Source organism: Melanotaenia boesemani, chromosome 17 (assembly GCF_017639745.1).
Source record: "Melanotaenia boesemani isolate fMelBoe1 chromosome 17, fMelBoe1.pri, whole genome shotgun sequence".
Classification (NCBI taxonomy): Eukaryota; Metazoa; Chordata; class Actinopteri; order Atheriniformes; family Melanotaeniidae; genus Melanotaenia; species Melanotaenia boesemani.
The window spans coordinates 26,115,652-26,141,194 of record NC_055698.1 but is presented as its reverse complement, the minus strand read 5'-3'; the positions used below and the strand labels follow the sequence as shown (position 1 = coordinate 26,141,194).

The window sequence follows — 25,543 nt, the reverse complement described above, 5'->3', positions numbered from 1 at the left end:
TGGTTTCACATAGTTTCCTCAGAGGAAGTCATGGTCTAAATCACATCTGTTTTTATTTCAGTGATTAAGAAGTCAGAGTTAATATCTGGTTCACCATGCAATGAAACAGTGTGGGGAAGAAGATTTTAGGTGTTTATCTACCACATTTTATTACCTTTTATTATTTTTTTTTTTACTATTTTATTACATTTCCCACAGTGAGCCTTTAATATAAGTGTGTAATTTGGATTTTATAAGTGTGAAATGACAACACATTTCTTCAGAGAGAATAAGAATAAGAAAAGTAATCTAAAACATTTTAAATGGATAAAACCTTTTAGAGAACACAATAATGAAAAGGAATAAAAACCAATCTTCTCAAGTTACAACAAAAAAAAAAATAAAAAAAAATATGCAAATGGTGTGTGTATAGGTGTGTGTAAAGTCTCTTTGCTGTTGAAGAGATTTAAAGTAGAGGGCTACATCCTCTCATATTCATAGAGTGAGAATTGGAGAAAAATTTATTTTTCTCTCTTGTCTCCACAGAAACATCCTGCATTCAGACATCCAGTACAGTATGCAGGAGATCTACGCTTCAGTGTTCAGATTTTTTGTACTACAGGTTATTAGCTGCATAACCTTTGAATTTCAATCATTAGTCAGATGTTTTAATCCAGAGTGTCTCTAAGGACTTGAAGAACTGCAATCTGTGTTTTGTATGAGACTCAGGAGTTGCATGGAGAGAAAAGTAAAATATCAGGGCTGCATTTTCTCACAATGAGTGTATGAAAGGCTGTTGGGTTATTCTGGAAATCTTGTGGGTACAAACTTTTGTGCAGCCTCTCTGTCAGGGCGTCTGAAGAGTGGACTCGGGCCTGGAGGATCCAGGTTTTAGTCCCTAGACTGGCAATGAAGAGAAACCACTGTGGGCCCCTGAGCAAGGCTCTTAACTCCCAACTGCTTCCCATGTGTCATAATATGGCAGCCCACTGCTCCTAGTGTACCTTGGATAGGTAAGAGAGGGGCAGGTAAGTGATGCTGATGCTGTAAGTGACGTATTACCATTGAAAGGGTAGAATCAAACCAGGCACTTTCAAATATTCGTTCATTCACTTGTATTTTCGCCAGTCTAACCTAAAAAAATTAAAAGTAGGTGTTGCAACCCACTTTAGGGGTATGAGACGCATAACAAAAAAGTAAGCGGGGCTTACTTCGAAGGGGCGGGTTTGTCAATCTCAGAGATTCCAAATGCTGAGGAGATTGCGGGTTTTTGAGGAGATTCTGTAGCGATTGTGCGACATTACAGAAGGACGGAGCAGACGGTGCCTTCAACATCACAGCTTTATTTCCCTTTCTTTATATAGATGTTTTTTAAATAGACTTGCAAAAAGCAGACTTTAAAGTTAACCATAAACTTCAACCAGAAGCATCAGAGGAAACGTCTCAGTCTGCAGCTGCAGAGTTAAACCACAACCTGCAGGACCTTAGACACCGAGCTGTTTTCTGACCACCATCAGCAGAGAATTTAATGATTTTAAAGTTGGTTAATTACAATTTTGTCTTTGTGTTTCTCTCAGGTCCAACCTCTTCAAAGCTGGAGAGGTTGTGTGCTAGAAGAGGAGCAGACTCAAGTTATTGAGAAAATACGTTTTTAAATAAAAATTTATGGCACATCACAATGTTTTTTTCTCAAGATTCAAATGTTTATTGTCATTTGCACAGTAAGGAAACAAGTTTCCCTGAACAATGAAAATCTTACTTTGCCGAATGCCATAAAACATAAAATAAAAAATAAACAATTAAAAAAAAAACTAGATAGAAGATAAATATAACAAAAAAAACAGTAAATAATCTATGTAGATAAATGTGCAGTGAGCTATAAACTGTTGTACCACATTCATCAACGATCAGCTATGCAAAAGAAAACAACTCATGAGGTAGACAATTACACGCATTTGCAATATCTATTATAAATAAGACAAATAAAACAGTAAACAATTTTACTACAACTGTATAAAATCACTAACACAGTCACTATCCCTGTTGCACAAACACCCTTCCCTCATGCCTTCCCACTGTGAGTAACTACTATCATTACAGATTGGTTTACTTAAGTTACTCCACGATTCTGTTACCTAAACAAATGTTACGTAATACCCCTCCTTCTTATTTATATGAACAACAGAAAATAAATATTCACTCGGATGGTAGATTACGTATCGTTTACTGAACATGTATTCCAAGTTATGATAGGGATGACAGATATGAGGTGTCAACGCTGTCCTTCTGATGCATCAGACGCCCACAGCCAGCAGATGGAGCTCTTTGATTTGGTCAAATGATTCAGAACACTAAGTCATTTTCATGCAATTGGGTCAAAGTTGGCTCGATAATTCATGGGGCCTCGGTTTCACCATCCCTAGGAGCAGGTTGATGGCAGGCACAGCAACCAGGTTCAGGAAGTGGGGCTAGGCAGAAAGTGGTGGTCGGTCCAGAAAGAGGTCAAATCCAGGTAGGCAGAGATCAGGAAAGTCCGGCAGGGGATCAGGCAACGGGGAGTCCAGGCGTGGTAGCAAGAACTATTTTTTGCTTATTTAGACTACATTACAAATGCAAACTCAAAATCTCAATTAAAATGTGCTTTCTTGTAAACAGTGAGGACAAGTTATTTTTTAAAATGAAAAGGAAAGCAAAACATAAAATGCTCCTCAGGCCAGCAGTCTACTCCAAACCAAAACAGTATTTTGCTTCCAACAGATGCAAATTGAATTCTTCTTTAAATAACATTAATTTCTGACAACCACAGAAATGTTAAAACATATGGTCTTCCTTATGCAGACTTCCACAAACAAAAGTTCTTTTTTTTCCCCCTGGCATCAATACAAAATAAAATGTCCTCTAAAAACATTAGTATTTCAGTTCTGACTACAATGGAAATACTTTTGATTTCAAAAGTCCTCTGATGTTGTATTGATGAGGACAGTCCTCACAATTTTCCACAAGCTGGAGTCTAGACCTATAAATGTCTAAACTGCAATACTAACAGGTGCATATTCATCTTTAAGAATATCAACATAACAACATTTTTATGTAACAGTTGAAGCATGTTCAGCAAGCGTGGAGTAAAAGTGGGACTTTCCACCACTTAGGTGGACAGCTGGTGAGGGGTAGAGGAGTCTCTTTCTTTTACATCATGATCTCTTGGTCCACTGATGTATTGTCCTCTGCTTGCCAGGTCTGAGACGTAGTGAAAGTATTCCCAAAAAGAGCTTCAAGGGCTGTAGTCTTTGAGGGAGGCTGGTTCAGCTCACCCCTGCACAAGTGCATCTCATCATCTTGTGCTCCATGTGGGAGGATCTCACTGGCAGGACTGGCAGCTGATAATGTGCTCTCTTCTTTAACATCAGATGGTTGTCTCTATATACAACAGTGGAGGAAAATCCAGGAAATTAGGATAAAATATTAACAATTTCTTAATTTCTGACTTAGCAATACCTAATTTAAAAATTATTACATTAAGTTACATGTGTCTGCTGATTTATTGTTAGTTTATAATATGCTAAATTAAATTGTTTAATTGTGTATTTTTAAAATACCTGATTCTGCTGTAGCTGTAGTGCTCTCTACTTTCAGCCGTTCAAAAACAGCCTGACGCTGGTCCTCGGCAACATGTGGCAGAGCTTTGAATCTGGGGTCGAGGGCAGAACACTCTAGAAGATACTCAGAAACATCTCCAGTGTAGCTGTCTTCAAGCTTTTGTAAGATTCCCTTCTTTATTGCAGCCGCTGTAGCTGAGTCCTCTGCATTAGGTGCCATGCTCGGTTTTATCATGTGGGTCAGAGGTAATATCAGTGAGACTGTAGGGTTTTTCTCATCACTCAGTACTTTAGTGGCTGTTGTGAGAGGACTGAGTAGTATGACAATATCCTCTGCATCAGTGATGTCATTGCCATCCATTGTATCAGCATCACTGTCCTGTGTGTTGCGTCGCAGCTCTGGGCAGATGAGAGTTGCGGTCACAGCTGCCTGCTGCTCAAGATAACTGTCAAGCTTGTCTATGATACTATTCCACCAGGTGCAGATGTGCATCAGGTTTGTCAGGTGGCAGACCGAGCAGTTGCTGTTTTGAGACAAAAATTGCAGCGACAGTGGTGCTTCTGTAAAAAAATGCCACAACTCTTCTCACTCGTCCCAACAAATGACTCACTCTTGGGACCCCCAGTACAGCTTGTGTGCCCATATTCAAAGTATGAGCTAGACATTTGATGCGCGGCCCCAGCCCAGCCTCTTTTACTGCAACATCCATATTCTTGGCATTGTCTATGACAACAGCTGTGGGCTGATCGTTATGTCCTAGCTTCCATTCATTAACTGCCTCTTTCAGTACGGTAGGAATGTTTTGGTCTGTATATGGTTCTAACATCACCCATGTTTGCAGTACATAGATTTGCATTTCCCATTCAGAGTTTATCTGGACTGCATGTGAGGTCCAGCCGTCGATGGTTATCGCCACTCCTTCACATTTTTGCAGCATTTCTTTTAATTTAGTCGTCACGCTGTCATACATTGCAGGAATCACTGATTTGCTGAAGTGAGTACAGGAAGGAATTTGGTATTTTGGCTCTAATGTCTTTAGCAATAAAAACCTATATTCTGTGTAATGTCTTTTGTTCGCTGACTTGCAGCATGAAGTGGCACAGCAAATGATTTCTGCAGAGTAGTTTGATCTTTTGGTAGCTTTTTAGGCTTTGGAACTAGCTTCTCCTTGTAATGACAATAAGTATGTCTCAAACCGCGCACTTACATGAGTGCACTGGAAGGTAGTGTGTAGTGCGCAGTAAGCACTACCTTCTGTGGTGCACACTATCGTGGGTTAGTGCTTATCCAAATTGAGCACTAACGTTTTGTACTTACAGGTAGTAGTAGACGTAATAGACGTACCAGCTCTTGACGGTGATACTTAATTTACAGAATGAATTTCCAACTCTTGATTTTACTTTGTTTACTTCTTACTTAACTGAAAATGAGTTCACACCAGCGACTTGTGTGAAGCCGGAGCAGCCACAATATCCTTGTTTTCTATTATAGGTATTTAGCTGCGGCTTTCATCCAAAGAAACTTACAATGGTTAGGCAGTAGTGTTACGAGTCTTGCCTAACTGGAAGATGTTTGTTCCCTGGGGGGATTTGAACCCTGGTCTCCAGCAGGGAGAGTTGATGAATATTAATTGTAAGATTTTAAGTTTAGAAATCTGTTGTCTTCCTCCATAACCTTTTATCACTTGATTACAGTCTAACAACAACAAAAAGTTCTCACATCTGTTTTTTTTTTAAGTCAATACGTAATGACAGATTTGTGAATTAAATAAGTTTATGGTAGGCATGTGAATAATTATTTATTATTACATACAGTAATAGAGGGCCCCAAAACTCAAGTTTTGTTTAGGTTAGGTCCCACGTAGCTATTGTGTGTCTCAGAACAGTAGCTAATGTTCTTTCCTGTGTGATCTGGAAAAAATGAGTCTGGAGACATTTCGTTTTTATTTTGTAATCTGCGTCATATACGGCTCTATGGTGTGGCTCAACCACAGGTCTGTAGCAGTGGCGAAACACTGGACTGTAGCCACGTCCTTCACACCACCCTCATGACTCTCATCATACAGGGCAAGGAGAGACACTCCACTAAAATGGTGATGAGATTGCAGTGATACCGTTTGTTCAAAGTGTTGATGAGTTTTTGAAATCCTGGTTGTTCACTGTGTTAATTGAGGTCTTTGGCGAAAAAAAAAAAAAGAAAAAACTTTTGTTTGTTTATAATGTTTCTTATCTCTCTGTGTCTCTGGGAGCTGGTGGATTTTTAGTCGCGACTCACAAAAATTGAACATTTTTCTATTTTCTTGTGTCCTGTCACCAGGGGTGCTGCTAGAGATTTTGGGCCTCATGAAAAGAAACTGAAGTGGACAAACTTAAATACAAAATAACCTCTTCAATGAAAATGAAATGCATTTATAATCTGTGGAGAAACAAATCAAATCCCACCTAAAACACCATCAAAAACAGAATGGCCACAAATTTTTTATGATTTATTGTATTGCGGCCATCATCATCATTAAATCAGATGCAAATGGTAAAATAAATTAGTTCTGAAACAAAAAATAGCAGGACCTCACATGGTTTATTGTATTATATGAGCTGAATGTAATACGGTCACAAGCAAACCACTGTGGAGATTTACAGTCAAACAATGGCTTTAAAATAAATAATCACGTTTTAAAAGGTAGAACTTTGTGTAATAAGATATCAAGGAGAGGTAAAGATGCACTATTGAGGAGTCAAGCTCTTGCAATCTCATTCACAATCACTGTCCTTGCTCAGCCTTTTTCACCAAGAGCCCAACGTGGAGCTTTCTCCCTGGAAAATCACTTATCAGGTCCTTGAAGTCCAGCTTTCTATTCTATCCAGCTGTTCTATTATATAGTATCTCCAATCATGTAATGTCATTTGTAATAGCATCACAATCCTTATTTCTGGTGGCCTCCCACTATTTTGTTTTACTTAAACGTACTATCAGTGATTTCACCAACAATATCAAGGGAAACTGATCTGACTACCGATACTTCACGTCATTGTTTCTGTCATGTAGCAACACATAAAAATCTAATTTATCTCCAGATCTGTAGACTCACAGGTGAAGCATTAGATTAGTGGGGAAAAACATTTATGATGCTATATGGTTGTTGCTAGTTACTCTTCTGAAATCTAGAAAATTTAAATATTTCTCTGATTGGTTTGAAAACAGTCATCCAGTCTGCTGCACTAGAAATGTGCTCTGTTCCTACTGCAAAGCAGGATGATGAGTCCCTGACCTAACCTAACATTACAGAGATAGCTGAGAACCATTCAAATCAGTCTAAAATAAATACAAACTATTTATTTACTATTATTAATTAATCTCCACAATAATCAATTAATTCAGCACTCAGCTGCTCACCTCCTTCTTCAGAGTCCACCTGGACGTGTTCAGGTGGGGAGGGAGGGCTCTGGCAGCATCTGCTTCGGCTGCTCTCGTGTCTGTTCGGAACATGCCTGATTTTTTTTTAGCAGAGCAGCTTGCTAATTGTTTACCTGCATTGATTATTTAATTAAAACAACAGTGAAATGAATAAAATCCAGAGTTTTCTTCAGAAATATGAGCTAATATGGGAGCAAAGTGAGCTAGCTTATATGGACAAAGTTTAGAAGAGACAACAAGCTGATGTTCCACAACTTTCCATCAGATGAATCAACGCTGCAATGTAAGTGGTTCTCAATTTGCAACTGAAAACAGCAGAAGAGTGAATTGAGAAGGAGCAAATAATTGGATCATTTCATTTTTATGACTTTTGAAAACCCAGATTGTAATTGAGATTAAAATTTGATTCATCGCCCAACTATAATACATGTTGGTGTTGTCTTGGTTCTTTTTTTTTTTTAGGAACTCCTGATGATTGTCAGCTTAGTTTGCCTGTAAAAGCTGTGGGAAATTCCCTGTTATATTTCTGTACAGGTGTAGCAGTTGGTTGTTTGTTGTTAAGTTGGATTGAAGGATTGTTTCTTTTATCTGTTGTGTCTTTGTCTCCTCTTCCTATTGTCTACTTTCCTTTTTACTTAGCTTCATTATTCTCTTTTTTTTTCTCTGTCCCATCCTCTCAGGTCCAGCAAGAATACATAAATTCCATAATTCAAAATTAATTAAAAAAAAAAAAAAAAAAAAGAAACAAACAAAAAAAGAAAACAAGACCTGAAGGTTTTCATGGGGTGGAGGAGCAGTCGTCTTTCGACCGGAAGGTAGGCGGATCGATTCCATGCTTCACCTGACTACATGTCAAAGTATCCTTAGGCGAGGCACTTAACCCACGTTGCCTCACGATGTGCCCATCGGAGTGTGAATGTGTGTGTAAATGGGTGAATGTGATAAGTAGTGTAAAGCGCTTTGAGTGGTCAAACTGGCTAGAAAAGCGCTATATAAGTACAAGTCCATTTACCATAGTTTTTTTTTTTTTTAACAGTTGTTCCTCTGAAGTGAAGGGACTGTAACTCAGTAGACTGCAGATGGAAAAAAGTTCTAAGTTGCTATAATTAGTTTTGTTAATCAGAGAGATTTTAACACAGAACAAATTGTCACATCTATTGAAAAGTCAGAGCATCAGATCTTTGGAGAAGTTCATGAGGTCGGGTTTTGTGCTGCTTTGTCAGCATCTTTGGTTTTGTGTATTAAAGCTTCCTGCACCTTCATCTGTCTTCCACCTGTCTGCTCTGTCCTGCATTTGTTTCCCCCCCAGAACATCAATTTTAACAATGACTTTGCTTCATAAATGCGACTGTATGGATATAAACAAACCCAAAATGTTTAGTTTTTAGTTGAGCAGCAGTGGATATATACATCGTGAAATAATGATCAGAAGCTTCTTTTACTTTTCAGTTTATTTTGATTAGAATTTTACACGAGAAGCATGAAACAGTTTTCCTGACAAAAAACATGATGTTCAGACTTGTGTCTTCACGTCTTTAAAAGTATAATCAGCAATGTTTGAGCTGCTTGCTGTCACATTCAGGAACATCTGAAGTACAATTAAACAGTTTCAAGGAAAGAATAAAAGCTTCATTTATGTATTTTTAATTAATCAAACATCTTTGCAATTTTACTAAAATGTTTCCTCACTGAAACATAATCATGGCCTTGGATAATTAACCAGTACAATAAAATCTGTCTAACAACATAAAGTAGAAACTGACACACATGTTGGAAAAATAAGTTTCATTTGATTGAATAAATATCATAAATCATGAAAACAGACATTTATTTGAAAGCTGTTTAGATCTCAGTGCAAGTTTCACCAGTCATGCCTTCAGTCCACATTTCACAGGGTTCATGAAAACAGTGAATCCCACTGACGTTCTGATAGAAGCTAAACAAGCACTGCAAGGTCTGTGAGGTTGCAGAAGTAGAGGCTTAAGATATAGGATTTAATTTCAGGTTTAGCAATGCAACATACACAACATGTCTAGAATGAGTAAAAAGGATCAAATACTGATAAGAAATAAAAACATTTAACAAAAAGTAAGATTGTTTTGTAACTGGGGGACTTTTAGAAATGTCCACATATTAGTGCCTGGATGACAAGTTGAACTTTTTTTTCTATATCATCCAACATAATATGTTGTTTTTCAGTGTTTAGTTAAATTTGTAGAACACAAATTCTCATTTGTCCAGAGCTCAGTATCTTTACTTTTTCCATCTCAGTATAAAAACACAATCCTTACAATTGTACTACATGTAAAAAGTAGACATTAGTTGTGGCCCATAGAAGCATCCACTAACGTCATTCTCCAGTACATCCTGCTGTTTGCAAAAGAAACGTAACACATTTCTGTTTACATTTATCAGAAGGAGGAAAGTTCTCCTGCTTTGATCAGTCTGCAGTTATTCACACAATCCAGATTAAAACAACTAAGATTGAGGATTTTTCTTCTTGTTAAAATCTTCAGCTGCTACCTTCATGTGTGCCAGATAAATTAAAGATGATACTGACTGTAGATTTAGCAAGAAAAACATCATAAATCAAGCAAGTAAACAAAGTAAAGAGAGGCTGCAGTTTTCCTTGTTTTACAATAAATGAGTGGAACAAAGTTTATATGTTGTTGTTGTTGTATGGATGACTTCCACCTTCACTACTCTGTCTATATATTAGACTACAGAGGGACGATATATGTAGATTATGAGTGACACACGACATCTGAAATTTACAACAAAGAAAACTTTTCTCAATGTCTTTAGGGGTCAAAATTGACAGTTTAATCACTGCAAAAACATTTATATCACTGAGAGACAGAAGAATTTTTCTCACAGATCCAGTAATCAGTATAACTGGAACCTTTTGCTACCCATTTCCCTTCATAATTGTTGTACACTCGGTAGTAACTGTTGTATATGTTCTGCTCTCCATCTTCCCAGAACCTGTTGGACAAATAAAACATCACATTCAACTGGACTGAAATTCAGGATTATTTCCACATTCAGATAAATTTCCTCTTTATAAGTTTCAGATGTTTTCTGTATTTCTTTTCTCATCATCTTATAGAACGTACACACATGTGACAACACACAGGATTATGGGTCTGAACTGATTATAGATCATTTATGGACTCTTGATAAAGTCCAACATTGTCTCTATTTATTCATTAAATTCAGTAAAAGCTGCTCAATCCTCCAGAAATGTTTCCTCTGCTGATCTGCTTCCTGGTTTTAAGCTTGTTAGTGGTTTTATTTCTGATCAGTCTGTCCTCCTCCATGACTTTTCACTGTGAACCATCAGACACTAGAAAAACCTTTTCAGCCATTAAATGTAGTAAAATACTTTGTCAGTTGTAAACATGTTTTGTTGTAGTTTTTCAGTCGGCTTGCAGGAAGATTTTAGTGAACAAAGTTCAAGTTGTTCATTCAGAGAGATACTTGTTGAAACAAATTAAAATTATCTCCTGATTTTTCAGATTTATCAGGAGAAAATTGTAAGATTCTACATTTTAGATTTTACGGCTCTAAACAGTGATATTAATTAACTTTGTAAAGAATTTCTTACGTTTCTGTCAGTGGAGATCCATCCACCCATTTCCATCCATGTTCTTTCCATTGAAGACCGATCCAGAAATATTTACTCAGTTTACTGACAAATTCCTGGACAGACAAGAAAAGGTAGAATAAAAAAAAAAAACATTATTCTGCTCGTTTGTTGTAGTAACATAACTGTAACAATATCTGAAAGAAAAACAAACTGTTTAATTCTTCTATTCTGCAAAAACTAAAAGCAACAAAATGTTAATGAATAATTTTCAGTCTTTGTTAAAACAAATGTTGAAATTTCATTAAAACTACTGACTTTAGTTTCCTGTAGTTTCCTTTGATCAGAAAACAGTTTTCACTGATTTTGTTGTTATTGAAAATAAATTTTAATGTTTATGATTCATTCAGCAACATTTTTTCACTCATACTGATCTGGTCTTTGTTCTGGTAAATAAATCACATTTTTACTACATGTTTAACAATTATTCTTTTTTTAACAAATGTAGCAGAACTGAGTCAAAACAAAACCATAAAGTACCTACATGTGAAAATATTTACATTTGAAATGAGTTCATGAAGTAAATAAAGTAAATGGATCTAATTGATCAGCTGATCCTGATTTTAGGACTTGAAAACCATTTAAAGTGAAATCCATCAGGACAGGAAGCAGACTGACAAAAGATCAAGACTAAAGTACCAGATCAGTTACATCAAAGATCACACAGACATAAAAAATCAAACACACACCCACCTGTTCCTCTTTGCTGTTTATGATCACCAGATCAGCTCCTCTTTCCTGACAGTCGTTCCTGCTTTCTGACCAGGTTTTACTCTCGGTGGATATAAAGTAACAACTGCGTCCAAATCTTTTCCATCCATCAGGACAGCAGATCTCTGAATATCAAACAAGTATTTCAAAATCAGATTTTATGTTATTTAATGTCAAATCAATAATACTTTCAGGATGTTTACTCCATAAATACCTCAAGTTTCTCATTTATATATATTGGTCCTTCACAGAAATATTCATACAGGAAAAATTAAATCAGATGTTAGTTTTAAGTTGCTGCCAACGATACATCACAGTAAATTCACAAGAATTCAAAAACTAACCAGCAAATGTGAAAACTTGACTCGTATTGTAGTTCAGTGTGTTTTTATCCACTTTGTCTCAGTGAAATGTGATTTAATGCAGTGTAATGTAATGCAAATGAAGACGATGCTCTACATTTTAACATGCTCCATTAAGTTTCATTTTCAATCTTTAGTTCTTCTTAAAATGACTCCAGAAACCCACTGAAGTATGATCTGTTTCCCTGTTTCTCCTTTTCAGGAAGTATTGCCGTAGTATTCAGTCATCGTATCCAACGTAGGTTGGGTCAAGTCAGCTGGACTTGGTTTAGTTTCATGAAAACATTTTGCTCTCATCCAGAAGAGCTTCTTCAGTTCTGATGGAGAAAGTTTTACTGAAGTAGTGAGTCTACAAGCTGAGGTGTCATTAATAGCAACTATTGTCAGGAGTTTCTATTGAGGCTAAGTGGGGGTCAGTCTCTTCATTGTCTTTGGTATGGCTGAAGAGATGCTGCTGTAGGTGGGGGAGAGCTGATGTCTCAGTCCTCCTCCTCTGTTTACTGAAGCTTTTTCTACTTTGACATAGATGGCCTCTTTCACTTGCTGCTCAAACCACTCGTCTTCTCTGTCCAAGATTTTATCACTGAGGTCCTCAAAAGTCTGTATTTTAAAATGAATGAAGGAGAAAATCTGAGTCCTGATCTGATGAGTTTCTCTCCTGTGTTGAGCATCCATCTGTTGAGTGATTGTTTTCCTCAATATAGAGCTCATTGCAGTCCTCACTGCACTGACCTGCAACACCAGGTTGCTTTTTTAAGAGTGTGGAGTCGGGTCTTTAGGATGAGTCAGTTTCTGTGTGACGGGGTGGCTGGGTTTGACAAACATGGCTATTTGCTGTTTATTAAAAATCCTCCTGAGTTTCTCAGATGTTCCAGCCACATCAGGGATGACAACGCTTCCCTTTCCTTTTTCTTCTTTTCCTTTCTCCCTGTGTCGGTGCTGTTTCTGGATTTAGCTGCAGCTTTAATAAAGGTCCAGTCCAGGTAGAAACAATCCATAAGTTCTATCATCCTAAGAGATGTTTATTCTTTGCTCCTGGGCTTCTGCATTGGTGGGGATGTTTTCTGGCCGGTACTGAAGCGTTCTGAGAACTCCGAGCTTGTGTTTAAAGGATGAGGGTTGTCCAGTCTGCAGGCTCCTGTCCTCCATCATGTGGACAGTACAGTCCAGGAAAGGCAGCTGTTGTTGTTGTTCACATCTTTTCATGTGATTTTGATGTTCTTGTCCACATAGTTGATGTAATCAGTGAAAGTCTGCACTGCTTTGCTTTGACCCATGTCAGTCATTGTTGGAGACCACTTTGTTTACATGCAGCCAGCCATGAAAGCAGTAGAGACGGTAAGTAGATGTCTACTACAGGACAGTAGCCTCCTCCCCAGAAACAAGCTCAACCCAGTGGTTTCACATGTTACTGCAGTAAAATCTCCCCTTATCTCCATCAGAACTGAGGACGCTCTTCCTCGATAAGAGCACAATGTTCTGAAGGAACTAAAACAGTCCAGTTGACTTGAGACAACCAACACTGGATGTCATGACCTGGATGAATGAGAATCTTCAGACATCCAGTAATTATTCTTCTTAAGTTGAACTTTTAAATCAAAACTGTTTTTCTTTTTCAGAAGCAGGTTTTTGACAATTATAACAAAGATTCTCTGATAAAAACATATCAAACCAGGTCCATCTTTGTTATTTCCCATCTCCAGTTTCTCTTTTCTAACACAGACATTACAAATTTAATGTTCTGCAGCTTAATGATGTTCAGGATTAACAACAAAGTGAAGGGAAGTGGTCCATAAAATTCTTCACATCTTTTCAGTCATGAGCAGAAAGAAGTGGTGCTGTTTTTAGATCAACAAAGCAAGTTTTAATCAATAAAGCGATCAGTTGTTTCCAGAGTGACACCAGTGAGGTTCAGTTAGTTCCTGGAGTCATGCTGCCTAAATCGTAATCTGGCTCATCCTATTTTATAAATGTTATCCTGTCAAGTTGTTCTGTTTATCTTTAAAAAGTAAAGATGGTGTTAATCATCAAATTTGTAACAACTTTACTTGTTAAAATGATAAAAACAACTTTCAAGAGAAGGATTCTGAATAAATTTAGTTATAAATTCCTATATTGATGAATAAATAAAGTTTACAAGTAAAGACGATTAATAAAGTTTAATTTAAATAATAGATTTTATTTAATTTTATTTTAATTTGAAATGTAAGTTAATAAGACAGATTGAAACTATTGGAAAATAATCAACTTGTGTACAGGTTAATATTGCTGTTGTAGTTCCTCCAATCTGTGACCAAATTGCATGGAAACTTGTTTTGATGTGTTTCCTTTTTATCATCTAGTATGTGAACAGGATGAAAAACCCTGTAAAACTGTTCATTCTCAAGGTAAAACTAGATTCATGTCACATGTTCAGAGGTGATGTTATGTGTTAGTTTTCAGTCTTCTCTCACCTTCAGTCTTGTTCTTCAGCTTCTTCATTTCATCCATTAACTGGTTGTGATTTTTACTCAGGATTTCATGACGGCTCTGCAGCTGACTGAAGTTAGTTTTTGTAGCTTTAAAACAAACATAGTTAAAAATGTAAAACATGACAATATTGAGGTAAATATTATAAAGTGTGATATTGGTGTTTATTCAGATAAAAATCTTTCTTACCGGTAAGTTTGGCCTGCAGCTGACTGTTACTGTTGTTCAGTTCACTTATTTTCCAGGATACTGAAAAACAAACAACACAATCAGATACAACAGGAGTAATTTGCCCACCACAACCACTTGTGCTTTTCAGTTTCTTTGTCACCAGGCTGAACCAATCAGATACTAGTAACGAACAAATGTGCCATAGTTGCTTTATTTAAAGTGTGATTCATTAGAAGTGTAGTTACAAAAACGGTGCTACAGTAACGTTACTAGTAACACGTTAATACCAACACTGCTCAGCACAGAACCTCAATGATGTGAAAGCAGTGCAGCTTACTGCAGCTCCTACCATCATCATCATCCACTGCAGCTGATGAAGGTTCTGCTGTAGCAAACATGTCAATCATTTTTTGATGTTTGTCTTTTTAAAAGAATGTTTTTAGTGCACCAGTTTCTCTCCCCCTCTGTTTTCTCTTCTTGGTTCTGACCGGTAACTGCATCCAGTGGTACAGAACCAAAAGAGGTTTAAAGCTAAATTAATACATTTCAGCCAGCAGCTGTGATCTTCCTGTTTACAGCGGTGATGCAGCACAACATGAGCAGAGTTGAAAAGTCTTGTTGGGTTTATTTTTCTGTGCAATAGCTTGTAAACATTGTCAGTCTCATGTTTTTGGGCTTGTTTTCTTAAGTGTAGTTGCTTACTCAGGCTTCCTCTGCTCCCTTTGTGAAACCCTCCTGATTCTCTTACAGTTGTCCATAAAGCAATAACCCCTGGATGTGGAACGGGACATGTGAACTCAACAGTCCTTTTTTTAGGAACTAGTGTCCACAGCTTGTTTCCTTGGTAACTGCGGGCATCCGAACTGGCACACCCCTACCCACAACTTAACTTGACAGAGAGACGGTGACAATGCTGATGTAACAGACATCATAATGCACGACTAACAGGACTCTGCGAAAAATAGGTTTTATAAATTAACTTTGCACTTTTTGACGATTTTTAATGAAAATTTCTTGTTTTTTTTATTTAAGGGGCCCAATTATTCTTTACTCCGAGCTTGTGTTTAAAGGATGAGGGTTGTCCAGTCTGCAGGCTCCTGTCCTCCATCATGTGGACAGTACAGTCCAGGAAAGGCAGCTGTTGTTGTTGTTCACATCTTTTCATGTGATGTTGATGTTCTTGTCCACATAGTTGATGTAAACAGTGAAAGTCTGCACTGCTTTGTTTTGACCCATGTCAGTCATTGTTGGAGACCACTTTGTTTACATGCAGCCAGCCATGAAAGCAGTAGAGACGGTAAGTAGATGTCTACTACAGGACAGTAGCCTCCTCCCAGAAACAAGCTCAACCCAGTGGTTTCACATGTTACTGCAGTAAAATCTCCCCTTATCTCCATCAGAACTGAGGACGCTCTTCCTCGATAAGAGCACAATGTTCTGAAGGAACTAAAACAGTCCAGTTGACTTGAGACAACCAACACTGGATGTCATGACCTGGATGAATGAGAATCTTCAGACATCCAGTAATTATTCTTCTTAAGTTGAACTTTTAAATCAAAACTGTTTTTCTTTTTCAGAGGCAGGTTTTTGACAATTATAACAAAGATTATCTCATAAAAACATATTAAACCAGGTCCATCTTTGTTATTTCCCATCTCCATTTTCTCTTTTCTAACACAGACATTACAAATTTAATGTTCTGCAGCTTAATGATGTTCAGGATTAACAACAAAGTGAAGGGAAGTGGTCCATAAAATTCTTCACATCTTATCAGTCATTAGCAGAAAGAAGTGGTGCTGTTTTTAGATCAACAAAGCAAGTTTTAATCAATAAAGCGATCAGTTGTTTCCAGAGTGACACCAGTGAGGTTCAGTTAGTTCCTGGAGTCATGCTGCCTAAATCGTAATCTGGCTCATCCTATTTTATAAATGTTATCCTGTCAAGTTGTTCTGTTTATCTTTAAAAAGTAAAGATGGTGTTAATCATCAAATTTGTAACAACTTTACTTGTTAAAATGATAAAAACAACTTTCAAGAGAAGGATTCTGAATAAATTTAGTTACAAATTCCTATATTGATGAATAAATAAAGTTTACAAGTAAAGACGATTAATAAAGTTTAATTTAAATAATAGATTTTATTTAATTTTATTTTAATTTGAAATGTAAGTTAATAAGACAGATTGAAACTATTGGAAAATAATCAACTTGTGTACAGTTTAATATTGCTGTTGTAGTTCCTCCAATCTGTGACCAAATTACATGGAAACTTGTTTTGAGGTGTTTCCTTTTTATCATCTAGTATGTGAATAGGATGAAAAACCCTGTAAAACTGTTCATTCTCAAGGTAAAGCTAGATTCATGTCACATGTTCAGAGGTGATGTTATGTGTTAGTTTTCAGTCTTCTCTCACCTTCAGTCTTGTTCTTCAGCTTCTTCATTTCATCCATTAACTGGTTGTGATTTTTACTCAGGATTTCATGACGGCTCTGCAGCTGACTGAAGTTAGTTCTCGTAGCTTTAAAACAAACATAGTTAAAAATGTAACACATGACAATATTGAGGTAAATATTATGAAGTGTGATATTGGTGTTTATTCAGATAAAAATCTTTCTTACCGGTAAGCTTGGCCTGCAGCTGACGGTTACTGTTGTTCAGTTCACTTATTTTCCAGGATACTGAAAAACAAACAACACAATCAGATACAACAGGAGTAATTTGCCCACCACAACCACTTGTGCTTTTCAGTTTCTTTGTCACCAGGCTGAACCAATCAGATACTAGTAACGAACAAATGTGCCATAGTTGCTTTATTTAAAGTGTGATTCATTAGAAGTGTAGTTACAAAAATGGTGCTACAGTAACGTTACTAGTAACACGTTAATACCAACACGGCTCAGAAAGATAAGAATAATTTGTCTATCCAGCAGTTTAGAAATCTCCTGTTAGATCACATCAGCATTGAGACAATGTCTGCCTCCTCCAGGAACCAATCAGATGACTTTCATTCCCTCTGGTCCCCTGTGACTGGCTACATCACCTAATGTAGGTGGAGGATTGCGGCTTCGCTGGGATGGGGGTGGATATGGGTGGGGTGTCCCTGGTGGCTTCGGATCTCCGGTTGTCTCCTGGGTGGGGATCTCGGCTGCTCCGCTGCTGGGTCGGCTGGGGGTTCCGGTCTGGGCGGGCGGCATTGGGTGGGCCCCGGGGTGGGACTGCCTCGTGGCGGTGGGGGGTGGCTGCCGGGGTGCCTGGGTCAGTGTCCGTCGGCCCCTGGCCGGGTGGCCGGTCGGGCCCGGGGTGGGCCGGGCGGGGGCCCCGGGCTCTGGGGTGTCGGGTCTCCCCCCTCTCCTGGGGGTGGGGGGTCTGCCGCTGCTGGGGGGGGCTGGGCCCGTCCGGATGTGCCGTGCCGGGGGTTGGTCCGTGCCCTGGTGCTTGGTCGCAGCCCCGGAACCTGGGTGGGGGTGTGTTTGTATATAGGTGGGTGTGTGTGTGTCTGTAGGTATGCGGGTGTGTGGGTGGGTGTAGAGGGATGTGTGTGCTGTATGTGTGTGTGGGTGTGTATGAAGGTCTAGGTGTGTGCGTGTATGTGTGTGTGAGTGGTGTGCGGGTGTGTGTGTGGAGGTCTATGTGGGATGTGTGTGTGGGTGTGTGTGAAGGTGTGTATATATGAGTGTGTGCACGTGGAGGTCGAGGTGTGTGTGGAGGAGTGAAGGAGTGGGTGGAGGCGTGAGTATGTATGGAGGTGCTTGTGTGTATATGCAGGTATGTATGTGAGTGCGTGTGTAGTGGTGTATGTGTATGGAGGGGTATGAGAGTGTGTGTGTATGTGGGCACCGGTGTGTGTGTTTATAGGTATGTGCGTGAAGTGTGTGTGTGGAGGTATGTGCACGTATTGAGGTGTTGGTATATAGAGGTGTGTGAGAGTGTGTGTGAGTGGCTGGGGAGAAAAAAAAAAAAAAAAAAAAAAAAAAAAAAGGAGTGTGTGCGTTTGCAGGGGGTTAGGACGTGTCCTCTGGGGGGCGCCCTGGCTGGGTGTTGGGGGCGGGGGCCTGGGGTTCCCTTCCTTCGCCTCGCCCCCCTCCCACTCAGAAAGAGGAAAGTGGCCCCTTGGGCTGGTGGCTGGCCCCTGGGGGGGTTCGTGGCGTGCCTGGGTTGGGGTGCCTGCTCTGGGCCTGTGACGCCTTTCGGGGCCGGCGGGGGACGGGGGCGCCCTAAGCCACTGGCGGGTCGTCTTCCAGGGGGGAGGCTTACCCCCCTCTGGACCTACATCTCCTGACCCCTCCCCTCCCCACTCTTCACTACATACACAGGTAGGGCCGTGGGGGGTGTGCTTGTTGCGCTGGGCGGGGCAGGGGGGGTCATCATAGTGGCCCCGTTGCTTCGCCGAGCGGCAGCATGCCTCCCAGCTTTTAATTCCACTTAGTCACTGAGCACAAATAACATTTGCAACATACAAACACGTTTTGGGGGGTGGAACATGCGAGGTCAGGTGGGTGGGACTGCTCAGGTGGCCCCACCCCCTCCTCAATGCAGTTACTGCCCCCCAATTTTAACCCTCTTTTTTAATTGCAAACAGCACATAATATATTCCCTCACTAGTGGGGGAGGGAGGGGCGATGGGGTCTTCAAGCGCCCCTGTCTCCATGGATGGCCCGGGGGCGGGGCGGGCCGGGTGGCCTGTCGCGTTGGCCCGGGGCGTGGGCGGGCTGTCCCGGGGGGTTTGGCTGCTGGCCCTGGGGGGAAGGTGCTGTTTTGGGGGTGGGGAGTGGGGGACTGGGGCGGGGTGGGGGGGGGTGGGGGCCTGGCTCGTGTCTCTTCGCCTCCTGGCTGGGGCTGTCCCCCTGCGGCGTGGGGTGGCGGGAGGATGGTGGTGGGGGGATGGTGTTTGTGTGTGTGTGTGTGTGTGTATGTGGGGGGGGGGGGGGGGGATGGGTGGTGGAGGGATGGTGTGTGTGTGTGGGAGGGTGGGGTGTGTGGAGGTGGATGTGTGGTGTGTGGGAGGGGGGGTGGTGTGGGTGTGGGAGGATGAATGGTGGAGGGATGATGTATGTGGGGGAGGATGGGGTATGTGTGGGAGAATGTATGGTGCAAGGAGGGGGAGTGTGTGGGAGGATGGATGGTGGAAGAATGGTGTGTGTGCAGGAGGATGGATGGTGTATGGGAGGGAGGATGGTGTGTGTGTGGGGGAGTGGTGTATGTTTGGGAGAGTGGGTGATGGAGGGGTGGTGTGTGTGTGTGTGGGAGGATGGGGTACGTGAAGGTGGATGTTTGGTGTAGGAGAGGGAGGACGGTGTATGTGTAGGAGAATGATGTATGTGTGGGAGGATGGGTAGTGGAAGGATGGTGTGTGTGTGTGTGTGTGGGAGGTGTGAAGGTGGAGGATGGTGTATGTGTGGGAGGATGAGTGGTGCAGGGAGGGGGAGTGTGTGGGAGGATGGATGGTGGAAGAATGGTGTGTGTGCAGGAGGATGGATGGTGTATGGGAGGGAGGATGGTGTGTGTGTGGGGGAGTGGTGTATGTTTGGGAGAGTGGGTGATGGAGGGGTGGTGTGTGTGTGTGTGGGAGGATGGGGTACGTGAAGGTGGATGTTTGGTGTAGGAGAGGGAGGACGGTGTATGTGTAGGAGAATGATGTATGTGTGGGAGGATGGGTAGTGGAAGGATGGTGTGTGTGTGTGTGTGTGGGAGGTGTGAAGGTGGAGGATGGTGTATGTGTGGGAGGATGAGTGGTGGAGGGATGATGTGTGTGTGGGAGGATGGGGTAGGTGTGGGAGAGTGTATGGTGGAAGGATGGTGAGTGTGTGGGAGGATGGATGGTGGAAGGATGGTGTGTGTGTGGAAGGATGGATGGTGGAAGGATGGTGTGTGTGTGTGGGAGGACAGAGTATGTAAGGGTTGGATGGTGTATGTGTGGGAGGATGAATGGAGGAGTGGAAGGAGAGTGTGTGTGTTTGTGTGTGTTGGTCTGGGGGGGGGGGCAGGACTGGTTCTCGGGGTGTGCGGCTGGGCGCTGGGGTGTGGGGCTGGCCTCTGGCGGTGGCCGTCTGGGCGGGCCGGGTCCCCCCGGGTGGCGTGCTGGCCCTTGGCCTGTGGGGGTGGGGGGTGTCCCTGCGCTCCTGGGCCCGGGCCCTCTGCCCCGTCTGTCCCGGGCGGCCGGTGCCCGGGGGGGTCGGGGACTGCTGGCCTCGGCCTGCCGGGGCCGGTGCCCTGTGTCCGCGGGGCGGCTCCTGCTGGGGTCTCCTGCTGCTGCCTTCCTGGGCGGGCGAGTGGTCGTCTCTGTGGACCGGTCGGGATCTGTGAGCCTCCGGGGGGGCTGGTGGCCTGGGTCTCGGGACCGCTGGCCTGACTCTGGCCTCTGTTCAAGTGAGGTGGCATCTGCATGATCACTCTGCATGGTCACTCCTTCCTGAACGTCTCCACACAGTCTTTGCGTCGCCGTGTGGCCGAGTTCTCCAACACATCCACACAGGTTTCTCTGTGCGTGTTCTTGAATACAGCAGTTTCACTTATATCTATTATCATATTTTGTTTCTTTTTTTAATTATTTCTGTTCTTATTATTATTATTACTCTTACTCTTATTATTATTATTGTTACTATTATCAACTAGTTGTGTAATGACCTACTGGCTAGGATGATCTTAGCTATATATGTTGTAAGTAGTATGGATTACATGGTCTTCTGTATGATGTTTCAAGTCCCCACCCGCACTCCCCACACCCTTTCTGTCCCTCTCTCTCCCCTCCCTCTTCTCTCTACTTTCTTTTCTCTCTCTCTCTCTCTGTCCCCTCCGGTCGAGTCCAGCATTAAGAGTCTGATTTAATAAAGTTTTTCATCAAGAGGGACTTTATACATGTAGTATAAATCCCTGCTTGATAGAGTAAAATTGCCCAGCACCAGACAGCAGCCAGACAATCATTCTGTTTGCAACGATGCTGGACAAGACAGGTTTAAAAAAAAAAAAAAAAAAAAAGAAGTGTAGTTACAAAAACGGTGCTACAGTAACGTTACTAGTAACACGTTAATACCAACACGGCTCAGCACAGAACCTCAATGATGTGAAAGTGCAGCTTACTGCAGCTCCTACCATCATCATCATCCACGGCAGCTGATGAAGGTTCTGCTGCAACAAACATGTCAATAATTTTTTTATGTTTGTCTTTTTAAAAGAATGTTTTTAGTGCACCAGTTTCTCTCCGCCTCTGTTTTCTCTTCTTGGTTCTGACAGGTAACTGCATCCAATGGCACAGGACCAAAAGAGGTTTAAAGCTAAATTAATACATTTCAGCCAGCAGCTGTGATCTTCCTGTTTACAGCGGTGATGCAGCACAACATGGGAAGAGTTGAAAAGTCTTGTTGGGTTTTTTTTTCTGTGCAATAGCTTGTAAACATTGTCAGTCTCATGTTTTTGGGTTTGTGTTCTTAAGTGTAGTTGCTTACTCAGGCTTCCTCTGCTCCCTTTGTGAAACCCTCCTGATTCTCTTACAGTTGTCCATAAAGCAATAACCCCTGGATGTGGAACGGGACATGTGAACTCAACAGTCCTTTTTTTAGGAACTAGTGTCCACAGCTTGTTTCCTTGGTAACTGCGGGCATCCGAACTGGCACACCCCTACCCACAACTTAACTTAACAGAGAGACGGTGACAATGCTGATGTAACAGACATCATAATGCACGACTAACAGGACTCTGCGAAAAATAGGTTTTATAAATTAACTTTGCACTTTGTGACGATTTTTAATGAAAATTTCTTGTTTTTTTTATTTAAAGGGCCCAATTATTCTATTTCTACTTTTTTTTTTTTTTTTCACAGTATTACAGCGGTGAATACTAAATCTTCTTCCGGCTCTCAACCGAGGCAGACACTTTTCTTCTCCCTTCCTCTTCCCACTCTGCCCTGCTACTGTCCTGTCATCTCTCTGAGCCTCTCTCTGCATTTCTTTCTGAAACTCAAATCTTGAATATGGATTTGATCAGTTGGTCCCTAAATGCAATCGACCACATTTATTCGAACTGGAAAACAGGTGTAGGGCAGCCTGCTTGTCCTGGCGGAACGTTTTAGGCTGGATATGTGATGGATTCCTGGGGAGTGTGGAAAGTCATGTGTCTGTCGATCCTGTCTGTCGAGGACGCTGAAGACATCTATACATTCAGATTCATGATAACTGGGTGTCTGCTGTTTGGAGCGGGCAGTTTCCTGGCATATCGCAAAATTCGGACACTGTCGGCGGTCACTGGCAAGCTGCCGGATTTCTGTGCTGGTGTGTGTCGAGCTATGAACAATCAGACTTTGGCGTTGCAGGAGCTAAATCATAAACTGGAGGCTATTCTAGTTCTGGATGGCAAGCTGGTTGCGATTTCTGAGCTTGTACGTAAGGTGGTCACCAACTTGGAGAAGTTGTCTGCTCGGCTGGATGGAAATTGACCCACAATTCGGATGATTGGAGTTGCCAGTGGGACCACTGATAGACTCAAGGCAGACGAAACAGCTCTGGCCTGAAACCAAAACAAATGCTGTTATCAAATTCGGCTCCCTGTACTGGCCTTGGATGGCTGGTTAAAAGCTCCCTGGAATGTTAAGTTGACGGATGCTAAGTCCCCCCCACCCTCCTCACGGGTAATGGACTTTAACCTGGATCAGCTCCCAAGGATGCCCACTATCATCAGGCGGCAGAGACTGTGATGGAGAACTGGGGCAAAGTTCACATGCTCACTTACTACACACACACGCACCACACTCAAGTACACCACTACAGATACACCTCCTCGTGATTCACTGCCTAGGCGGTACCTTTTCCCCCCTCCCTCCACTCCCGGGCGGCGGGTTGATTGGACACGCTCAGCTGAGTCTGCACTTGCTGCGAAGGGAACCCCTTGACTACTGAATGAATAAGGGCCAGTACAATGAGGAATTTGCAAAACAGGCTTTAGCTGAAAGGAGGGTCTGTTCCTACAATCGAGGATTGCGTTTCTGATCCTTAGCCACAAACTGTAAGTAAAACCAAATTAGTTGTCTGTTTTGTTTTGATAGTGTGTGAGCAACGGTCAAACTAAAGGAATTAACCCACACTTACTTTACCTGATCGCTACCAGCAGGTAACACACATGTAATGATGACCAGAAAGTTAGCGATCAACATCATAGATGGAAATGCTACAAACGTAACAACCAGGCTAAAAACACCCAGCTGATGAGCCACATGAAGCAATAGATGTACATGGCTAGAGGCTAGAAATACAGCTAACTAGAGTGTAACAACGTATAAAAAATGTTAGCAAATAGCATCATTACCTCACCTTGCTGCAGGTTACTGAGTTCCTGCGGGTTGCTGAGTTGTTCACTCTCGCCTGATTTGGGCTTAAACATGTATTACATGTACCCGTTTTGCTGCTGCAGTGAGCTCAGCAGAATTATTACTCCAGGGTTTGGGTTTGAATGGGCATTTTGATTTTGCTTTAAGGACTTGTATGGAAGCCTGGGGCTGCATTGTGAGAGTCTGCGCATGCCCGATTGCCGCTTCTACCTGACATGCCATTTTAACCGCCATGTCCAGCATAAGATTTTCCTCTGTCTGCACCAACAGCTTCTCACGTATTCTTGGACAGCTAGCATGCTCAGTGAGTTGGTCACGTATCATTTCGTTGTATTTCCAGCAAACTCACATGTTACCGCCAATTCACGCAGCGCGCCCACATACTCAGCAACAGTCTCATGCGGTCTTTGTAGCCTTTGTCTAAACTTGTGCTGCTCTACCACAACGTTTATTACTGGTTTGAAATGCACGTGCAATGCGGTTATTGCTGACTCATAAGATGTACCTCCATTTTGAAGTGTGTAGAATACACGTTGCCCTTCGGTGCCCAGGCAGTGTAGGAGCAATGCACATTTCCGCTTGTCTTGCCAGTCATCCCCCTCCGCGCGGATAGCAAGCAGTTTTTTTTTTTTTTTTTTTTTTTAACCTGTCTTGTCCAGCATCGTTGCAAACAGAATGATTGTCTGGCTGCTGTCTGGTGCTGGGCAATTTTACTCTATCAAGCAGGGATTTATACTACATGTATAAAGTCCCTCTTGATGACATGAAAAACTTTATTAAATCAGACTCTTAATGCTGGACTCGACCGGAGGGGACAGAGAGAGAGAGAGATAGAAAAGGAAGTAGAGAGAAGAGGGAGGGGAGAGAGAGGGACAGAAAGGGTGTGGGGAGTGCGGGTGGGGACTTAAAACATTATACAGAAAACCATGTAATCCATACTACTTGCAACATATATAGCTAAGATCATCCTGGCCAGTAGGTCATTACACAACTAGTTGATAATAGTAACAATAATAATAATCACAATAATAGTAATAATAATAATAGTAGTAGTAATAATAATAAGAGTAAGAGTAATAATAATAATAATAAGAACAGAAATAATAAAAAAAAAAAGAAAAAAAAAAAATATGATAATAGATATAAGTGAAACTGCTGTATTCAAGAACACGCGCAGAGAAACCTGTGTGGATATGCTGGAGAACTCGGCCACATGGCGACGCAAAGACTGTGTGGAGACGTTCAGGAAGGAGTGACCATGCAGAGTGATCATGCAGATGCCACCTCACTTGAACAGAGGCCAGAGTCAGGCCAGCGGTCCCGAGACCCAGGCCACCAGCCCCCCCGTAGGCTACAGATCCCGACCGGTCCACAGAGACGACCACTCGCCCGCCCAGGAAGGCAGCAGCAGGAGACCCCAGCAGGAGCCGCCCCGCGGACACAGGGCACCGGCCCCGGCAGGCCGAGGCCAGCAGTCCCCGACCCCCCCCGGGCACCGGCCGCCCGGGACAGACGGGGCAGAGGGCCCGGGCCCAGGAGCGCAGGGACACCCCCCACCCCCACAGGCCAAGGGCCAGCACGCCACCCGGGGGGACCCGGCCCGCCCAGACGGCCACCGCCAGAGGCCAGCCCCACACCCCAGCGCCCAGCCGCACACCCCGAGAACCAGTCCTGCCCCCCCCCCCCAGACCAACACACACAAACACACACACTCTCCTTCCACTCCTCCATTCATCCTCCCACACATACACCATCCAACCCTTACATACTCTGTCCTCCCACACACACACACCATCCTTCCACCATCCATCCTTCCACACACACACCATCCTTCCACCATCCATCCTCCCACACACTCACCATCCTTCCACCATACACTC

At 42.1% G+C, this 25,543-nt stretch overlaps 1 protein-coding gene and 1 long non-coding RNA gene across 2 annotated transcripts in view; one reads left to right on the top strand and one right to left on the bottom strand.

The window, feature by feature from the left end:
• The first annotated feature begins 2,420 nt into the window (after positions 1 to 2,420).
• Positions 2,421 to 24,678, top strand: LOC121656737. Its single transcript, XR_006013457.1, has 3 exons — positions 2,421 to 2,545; positions 19,633 to 19,642; positions 24,669 to 24,678. It is a non-coding gene; the product is annotated as an uncharacterized LOC121656737 (long non-coding RNA).
• The window catches only part of LOC121656682 (C-type lectin domain family 4 member F-like), a 781,688-nt gene continuing 764,766 nt past the window's right edge, over positions 8,622 to 25,543 (bottom strand). Inside the window, exons 23-25 of the mRNA XM_042011801.1 lie at positions 11,330 to 11,472; positions 10,598 to 10,692; positions 8,622 to 9,975 (exon numbers count right to left, since the gene is read on the bottom strand). Of these exons, the coding sequence (XP_041867735.1) occupies positions 9,837 to 9,975; positions 10,598 to 10,692; positions 11,330 to 11,472 (377 nt within the window). The 3' untranslated portion in view covers positions 8,622 to 9,836. The remainder of the gene's footprint in view (positions 9,976 to 10,597; positions 10,693 to 11,329; positions 11,473 to 25,543) is intronic.